The sequence below is a fragment of the Sinocyclocheilus anshuiensis genome, unplaced genomic scaffold (genome assembly GCF_001515605.1).
Source record: "Sinocyclocheilus anshuiensis isolate Anshui unplaced genomic scaffold, SAMN03320099.WGS_v1.1 scaffold42, whole genome shotgun sequence".
Lineage (NCBI taxonomy): Eukaryota > Metazoa > Chordata > Actinopteri > Cypriniformes > Cyprinidae > Sinocyclocheilus > Sinocyclocheilus anshuiensis.
Genome location: NW_015546057.1, coordinates 1,386,146 through 1,394,836, shown reverse-complemented (window position 1 = coordinate 1,394,836; position 8,691 = coordinate 1,386,146). Strand labels below are relative to the sequence as shown.

Sequence of the window (8,691 nt, the reverse complement as noted above, 5' to 3'; positions counted from 1 at the left end):
TATATATATATATATTTGTCAAGCACTGATAAATTTTGAAATATTGTGCAATTTTGCTTCCATAACAAAGTTAAATTATTGTTGGACAGAATTCAATTCAATTCAAGCAAAATGAAAGAAGGATTTTGAACCTGGCTTTTTCCAACATCATGTTCTGGAAATGTATGCAAATTAGTGCATTTTTAATTAGATAAATCCACATTGGCATATTTAAACATAACTTTTTCAGAAAACTTGTAATACAGAATCTAATTTCTTAACCTTCTGTCCATTAAAAACAAATCATCTGTGGTGTCTTGTCGTAATTAAATGTATAAAATACATGTAAATAAGTATATTTATTGCTTTATTACACACTTCTCTGGAATAAATCAGGGTACTGGTTGTTTATTTTGCGAAAATTACAGGGTGACTGTACATTGTCCCTTAAATATATAATTATTTCATCAGAATACATGCCGATGTTTGAATGGCCGTGAATAGAAAAAGATGCACTCATTGTGTAGTTATGGAATTCAACATGAGTTATGCGAATCTGCCAAACCTTGACTCCTTGGTATTCCTCTACCTTCCTCTCTGAGCTATATTAAAAGACAAAAAGAGTGACAGAAAAGTAAAAATAATAAGAAAAAAAATCTCAAGCACTCCAGAGCTCTTATGAAGAGCTCAAAGCTATAAAGGCCTGTTACCTCTTCACATCGCTGGAGTGTTGTGGGCTTGAGAGCTTTTGTATTTAAGACTATGAGTCTTAAATAAAGTGAGGTCAGCAGCTGTGGATTACATTCAAACTGTTTTCCATTTGGACTGAAAAGGTATGAGCTGTAATCGTTAGTCGTGAGCAGTATGTTCTTTCTATACTCCAAAACCATTTGAAAATCAAACACGCTTTCAGAGCCTGGTGATTCTTCAGTCAGGGCGACCTTTGATTACTAGAAATCTTGGAAAATTAGTCTTTTCAAACTGTTCAAAATTCATGACTCAGATTAGCCAAATGTACTTTGATGTATCTGGTGTCATTTTGTGGATTTAAGACACTGTGCGTGTTGGTAATGATGTTTCTCACTTTTTGCTAGAATATATAAGAATACACTGTGTAAATTAAAATCACTAATTTTGTGAAATACACATAATGAATTTAGCTCAGATCATGATGTAAAACACTGCAATTTTCCATTAGAACTGCTGCAATATTGTATACATTTAGCACTATAGGCACATGCAAGCATTTGCTATAGATGCTTTATTATATATGTATATGTATATGTATATGTATATGTATGTTGTGTTTTTGGTCAGGGGGCCGAGTATACAATTTGTACAGTATAAAATCATTATGTCTATGGTAAGCCCCAATAAAACATGGAAACTCAACATGGATATTAGTGCTGGGCGGCATTACCAAAAATTTATATCACGGTATTTTTCAAAATGATACCGGTTTCACGGTACAAGACGGTATTTTTTTTTTCATGCATGACCGGGTGTTAACCATATTTTCTACTGATTGAGAGAGGAAATACTGCAGTATATTGACTTAGAATGCCCTATTTTACTGTCATGATGAGTGAATATAGTCAAAAAATACCACACTAAATAGTGACCGCGCTCGTGTGTGTGAGACGCGGGAGCTGATGGCAGGGGGCGGTGGATATTTGTGGCGGTCAGTGGATATTGTGGATGAGTTCTTCTGCGTCATCACGTTGTATTAGTTCTACAGCTTCAGTTTCGGAACTTTCACGCTTAGTAACACATACAGCTGTTCCCTCACCACAGTGCAACACCCCTTTCAAACAGTGTCGCGTTCCGAACGTTGTTTAAGTGACATATACCGGTATTGCGGTATTTCAAAATTCATATCATAACAAAGATAAAAACCGGTATTCGGTATGAACCGGTATACCGCCCAGCACTAATGGATATAATAAAACCCAACAAGGGAATAATAACTTAAGAGAATCTTAAAGAGAACTTTGCCGAATGTTGAATAATTGAGGTCAGAGGTTCAGCACAAACGCTAACCTGAATGTTGGAGGAATATGAAAACAGTGCTGCCTGACAAGCACTGTTATAACTATGGGGCACAAACATTCAGGGCTCTCATAGGAAGTGCTGATTATGTTTTTTGTTTGGTTGTTTGCAGCTCCAGAAACATGATCAGGAAAACGAGGATGTTCCTTCCAAATGGAGATCAGAAGAGGAGATGGCCAAAGAGGCAACAGAATTGCACAGCCTCTTCAACTAGCTTCTTTAGGTATCTATGTGTTATAAAGTAGAGGTTGACTAATATTGGATTTTGCAATTACTATTAACTATAGTTGGGAAAAAAGCCAATATCTGGTGATACAAGAGTCTAAAATGCATGAACTCACAGGTGCAGTTTGTTGTGCAAAAAAACAAAAAAAAGATTCAGTGCATAACCTCAAACTTTGATAACAACCCACCAACAGTAAACAACCCCTCAATACACCAGAGGCAGATTTCTTGTTATATTCACCAGATGGATTTTTTTTTTTAATAATTATTCACCAGATGAAGTTGGAGATATATGGAATATATGTTCACGGTGATCTGAAGTGGCATGTTTCCATATACTCATCTTTTCCTTGGCATGTGCTCACTTTAATTTGGGACACTTCATTAGGTCATCAAAATAAATAACATGATATGCATTAAAACTGAGGATAAAAATATGGATGTATTGTCAGTGGTGACACTTGCCTCATTTATAAAGTGTGTGTGTACACAGATTTGATCTTAGAGTGTGCGTGCGCATAAATCCATGCCAACGCTCATATTTGTAATAAGTGTCTTTGACGTGGAAAAGTGCTTGGCGTCACGTTCAGGATCTGAGCAGACGTACACACTTTTTCTTGTCAGACTACTGCAGGTTTTTGAAAATGTAAGCTGTTCTTGCAGCTCGCTGTTCTAAATTAAAGGATTTGGACGATGACTGGTGATCTTTTATATGTTAATGACATTAATTAGAAGTCGTTTACAAGGCAGAGAGCTGAAACCATTCAGTTGCGCGCAAGTTCAAGATCATTTGCGATTCATAGATTTCAAATCTGAAAGAGAGGCGTATGTGCGTTTTCTGTGCATATGTTCATTCTGTGAATCACATGTATTCATATTTGAGAGATGATCGTAAGATCAAATTTAGGATGGTTTCTGTGCAACATTTTATAAACAAGGCTACTGCCAACGGAGGAGAAAAGGGTATGACCATACATTTTTGTCAACAGTTTGAAGAGCTAGTTTGTAAATCAATCAATCAATCAATCAATCAATAAATCGATCAACCAACCAACCAACCAATCAAATTCTTCCTTTTATATGCATTTTCTGTAACATATTTTGCAGATTTCAATATATTTCATCTTTTTTTTCCAGCCAGGGGTGGAAGACCTGCAGATGGAGGGCATCAACAAGTTGATAGATGTTCTTATCTATCTTTTTGACCGTTTATTGAAATAAAAATCTTAATTTATTTATGTATTGTTTTTTTTTCCTTCTTCTATAAACTAAATATGTATTTTAGTTAAAGAATTAAACCAGCTCTCTTAGTTTAAAGTGTTTAGTTGGTTGTATGCCATAGGCCAAAAAGTACAAAAAAGTATTAGTAAATCTCTACAGAACCACAAGCCCATCCAATGAGGCATTATCAGCCTCTTTCTGTAAACGGGCTAAAATACGATTTGACGCAAAGGTCAAGCTGCAGTGTATGAATAGTATGCTGTCTGCTATTCTATAAATTCAATTTGAACAAATTTAGTGCTTGTAAGCACACGTTGGTAAACTAAAAACATTGAACCGCTCTGCTTGCATGAGTCCCAAGCTTTTACAGATGTCTCTATAATGAAACAACAGCAGTTTGACACAGATTTACGTCTTGATGCCTGAATTACCAGAAACTGCTTTTAATGCAGCCTATTTATGCAAATATTGAAAGCTGGCATGGCAAGCTCAAGTAACCTTAATGGAGTATCTAGAATAATCATTTAAAATCAACAGAGATGTTACCTTTGTGACAAATAAGCATTTATTGTTGGATTGTGGCATTAGTTACCATACCCGCAGTTCCAGCGCTGGAAACTATTATGAGTTTTATCATTTTATCAATGTGGAGATAAAATGGTCTTGACTGGCCCTTTACTCATCTGGAAAAGGAAATACAATTCTGACAGGGTAATGTGTACCAGCCCATAGCCTTTTCAGAGTAATCAAGTTGTAAAAAGGCCCATGAATTTTAAACAATATCATTATCCACAAAGGATTCCTTTAAGAAATGTGTATAACCAGCCTGGTCTCATGTTTATAAGTAGGTATTAATATGTAACATTTACAAGCACAAAACGTACACTTTTGTATATCAATGCATTTTTATCATTGTATCAATAAGCGATTTAGACCCCTTAACCTACCTCCAAACCTAAACCTACCCATTTTATAGCGAATATGCATTTTTTATCATTTTATTAATACGCAATTTAGATTTTTAGACCACTTAACCTACCTCCAAACCTTAACCTACCCATATAGCGAATATAAAAGGATATAAAATGCAAATGACTAAAATACGCAGGAAAATAACCATTTTAGTAACAATATAGGATTAAAATATTTTTATAGTCGCTAATTCCACTCCTACCTATAAACCTAAACATTTCTGTAAAATTAATGCCGCGATTTCAATATTCATAAGGATTAATTTTTAGGTGTCGTCAATACGTCAGTTTTGTACGTTGAAATGCTGAAAATACGTAAGTATTTGTATGTTTAGAGGCTGAAAATACATCAGTATTGTAAGTTTTAGTGCCTGTAAAAATGTACGTAAATGTACGTTTTATAGAACCACATTTGACGTAAAATACATACGAATTATCATGAGATCACGTTGGTATAACAGTTTAAAACCAGTTAAACTCTGCGGACCCGGATACGGGTCCAATATCTTTTAGATTAGGATCTCTTCTTTCAAACAAGACCATTTCCACGTTTCTGCGTGCTTCCATCGGTGAGATATATAGCGTTTTGTCCAGGGACAGAAAAAGACGCTCGTCTGAAAACAGGCGCTCTTCATACCCAAAACCCGCACAGCCTGCGCGTCTGATGTTCTATAGATCTCTATGTGTGTAGGGTAAACATTTGAATTTGAGTATGTTAAATTTAGGCGAAAATACCAAAAAACGCCCTGAGCTTAAGTGGTTTTAACGGAGGAGGAATCTATCACAACTTGCAAAACAGAAATAAAAATTCACCTAGTTTAACAGCAACAGGAAAGGCACACATTACCCATGACGTTTGTCGTCAACATTTAAATGTAAAGGGCCTAATTTTTCTGCTAAAATTGCAGGTTAAGCTGGTTGTAACTGATTTAAGGTGGTGTCTCAGCCTAGTCAAACTGGTATTTAACTGGTCTCCCATCTGGCCAGCTGACAAGTGCCCAAACCCCCCTCAAAACCAGCAAACAACACCAAACTGACCAGCTAATACTGGTTTTACAAGGGCTCCCAGAACATCAGTTGGGTCAAAATGCCTCCCAATGTGCAAAAGTTTCAGCAAACTTAAAAAAAATAAAATAAAATACCAGGATAAAGCTAGCTAACATTCTTCATCTTGAGATTGTTTATTAATTATGGTATGTAATATTCTTATAACATGATGTCCCTGAAGCACGACACTAATAGCTGTTAAAAAGTGCAGAATGAAGTTCAAATCAAAATGATGTAAGAGTGTTTCATAGGGTTGTTATTTAATAATTTGTCTTTTAATTGAGTTAGCCTTAGTCTAAAATTCATGCATTTTGCAGCTGATTATGTCAGAATGTTATGATATTGTGAATCATAGTATGTACCTTAGTTTATGGATGCTGTAGGCTACAGGACATAATTTTTCAGGTATTTTTTTTTTGTTATAATGTTAATTTGTCAATAAGTCCTCAGGCTTATTTAAAAGTAAAAGGATACTACAACTTATTTCAGATATCATTCAAGTTAGTTGCTTTAAATTGCCATTGATAATCAAAGGATGGAAGTATGTTGCAGGAAGCATTTCAGCTCAGGTCCTCAAAGATGAAACAGCCTTATAACGTCTCTACAAGAGACTTTTCTCTGATCCTTTTTACAAGGTTTTGCAGGCCTTTACCCACAGTCCCACACAGAATGAGATATTCATCAAACATTTCCTTCAGCAGTTTTCTCCAAAATCTATCCCTTTTGAATCCCATCATCTCAAACGCCCAGGCTGAAAGTGTGAAAGAGTGACTGGGCTTGACATGACACAGAGCAGAAGGCTTTTTTGGAGTTGTGTCTATCGTGCTAACTGCTAAGCTTGTGTGGGAGATGCGGGTTTGATTTCAGTTATTGTCAGTCCATGAATTCCTGTCACTTTTCTTTTATTAAAGTGGTAAAAGACTCCGAAATAAACAAAAAGTAGGGCTTTTACCAAGAATGTTAGCACTATTATCTGCTAATTCCAGTAAGCTAGCTGTGACGCTGCTGAAAAATACATGTCATGCAGCATAAGGTGGTCTAGATGATCCAACCAAATGTGTTCTGTAACATGGTAACATCATAGAATGTAAAAAATGGACAACACATCTCCACTTCCTTCCTTCCACTTCCTTAGTCTCTGGTCTGACGGAGCGGGTTCATGTGTTTTGGAGGAGGCGTGGCTTTGTAAAGTGATTATGCAGGGAGGGTGGGGATCTTGCTTTCAAAGCTAGCTTGCTATCACTAGCCTTTTCGAAATCACCTATGCTACCTTTAACATATTCAACCAGATGCCTAGCAGCTGATTTTTCAACCATCCTGAGATGATATGTTGGTTTTCTCTGGTTTAAACTTAGCTGGTCTCCTAGCCAAGCCAAGCTAGTTTTCAGTGGTCAGCCAGGTGATAACTGATCAGCTAACCAGAACTTCTCTAAAACTTCTCTAGTCATCATTAAAATGGCCAGCTAGCATACTTGCATACCTAGCATACACTAGGCAACCTAAGACTAAGCTAAAGCCTTTTAAAAAATTAGGTGTTTATGTTACATGTTAAAATACATTTACATTTACATTTAGTCATATAGCAGATGCTTTTATCCAAAGTGACTTACAAATGAGGACAATGGAAGCAATCAAAATCAACAAAAGAGCAATGATACGCAAGTGCTATAACAAGTCTCAGCTAGCTTAACGTAGTACATGTAGCAAGTTTTTTTTTATTATATAATAAATAAAAAGAAAACAGATAGAATAGAAAAAGAATATAGAGCAATCTAGTGTTAGAGGCCTTTTTTGCTTTTGTTAATTGTATAATAAATAAAAAGAAAATAAATAGATAGAATACAAAAAGAATATAGAAGCTAGTGTTATTTATTTATTTTTTTAAGAAAACAAGCAGTTAGGGCTGCACAATTAATCGAATGTGATTGTCATGTGCATCTTGTCAGTAAAGCCGGTTCTGTGATTAGTAGTAAATCTCCATCACGTGCTTTCAGATGTAGCAGCATTTACTACACCGCCGTAGTTCACTGACAAGCTACGCAAAAGCGCGTTCATAATCACAGACGATTTAATCAAGTGATTATGAAATCGAAGAAATCGTTCTGCGATTATGAAAGCTGTTTGCGTAGCTTATCAGTGAACTACAACTCTGTGTAGTAAATCCTGCTCCATCTGAAAGCATGTGAAAATACCACATTTAATAACATGTTTTTACTCCAAAATCACTTCATAACGTCAGTCGAGTGTTTGAAATAAATCCTTCTGTGAGATGATGTGGCTTCTTACACAGAATAAGGCACGCAACATACTTCATAGTATTCTAAGCAGTGATAAAGGCTATGTCGATTAGCATTGCATTATTATATACTTTATTATAATAAAAATTATGATAAGACGAACTCAGATAAACCATATATTGTCGTAGTCGTGTGTTTATTAGTCACGTTGAATTAATGAAAGCAGTTAAATCTTCTGTTTATTCAGCAACCGCTATAGGGATTTCCTGTTTTTTTTCTGCGAGGCGAATTTGGAATTTCCTCGCGAGAGCGCCCTCTGGCCTTCGAATGGAGATTTACTGCTGATCACACTGCTGAACCGTGCTTCACTGAAAGATACGCATGACAATTGCGGCTTCTGCCTAATCGCGATGTATTGCCTTTGTGATTCAACTTTGATTAATTGTGCAGCCCTACAAGCAGTTAGTAAATGAATAGAGCGCAAGTAAAGGGGTGTTTTTTTTAAAGAATAGAATTAGAATAGAGAGTGCTAGAGTTAGAGGGTCAAATAAAGATGGACGAGATGTGTTTTTAGTCGATTCTTGAAGATGGCTAAGGACTCAGCTGCTCGGATTGAGTTGGGCAGGACATTCCACCAGGAGGGAACTTTTAATTTAAAAGTGTGAAATTGTGAAAGTGATTTCATGCCTCTCTGGGATGGCACAATAAAGCGACGTGCACTTGCAGAACGCAAGCTTCTTGAGGGCACATAAGTCTGAAGCAAAGGATTTAGTTAAAGGGGTTCAGAGCCAGTGGTGGTTCCCTTTCAAAGGAACTTCGAACTGCGTCCTCTAGGGGTCACTATGGGGAACGCCTCGTCGTGACCCATGTCTGAAGCATACATTGAAAAAATACCAACAACACGTTGGCCGGCGACAGCCATGACGTCACTACCGGTGCGACTATAGTATAAATAGGCGCCG

The 8,691-nt window shown here is 36.4% G+C and overlaps 1 protein-coding gene across 1 annotated transcript in view; it reads left to right on the top strand.

Moving 5' to 3' along the window:
• LOC107699359 (bis(5'-adenosyl)-triphosphatase-like) overlaps positions 1 to 3,460 on the top strand; it is a 308,330-nt gene extending 304,870 nt beyond the window's left edge. The window contains exons 7-8 of the mRNA XM_016500598.1: positions 2,141 to 2,251; positions 3,391 to 3,460. Coding sequence (XP_016356084.1) covers positions 2,141 to 2,242 — 102 coding nt within the window. The 3' untranslated portion in view covers positions 2,243 to 2,251; positions 3,391 to 3,460. The remainder of the gene's footprint in view (positions 1 to 2,140; positions 2,252 to 3,390) is intronic.
• Positions 3,461 to 8,691: the final 5,231 nt, after the last annotated feature.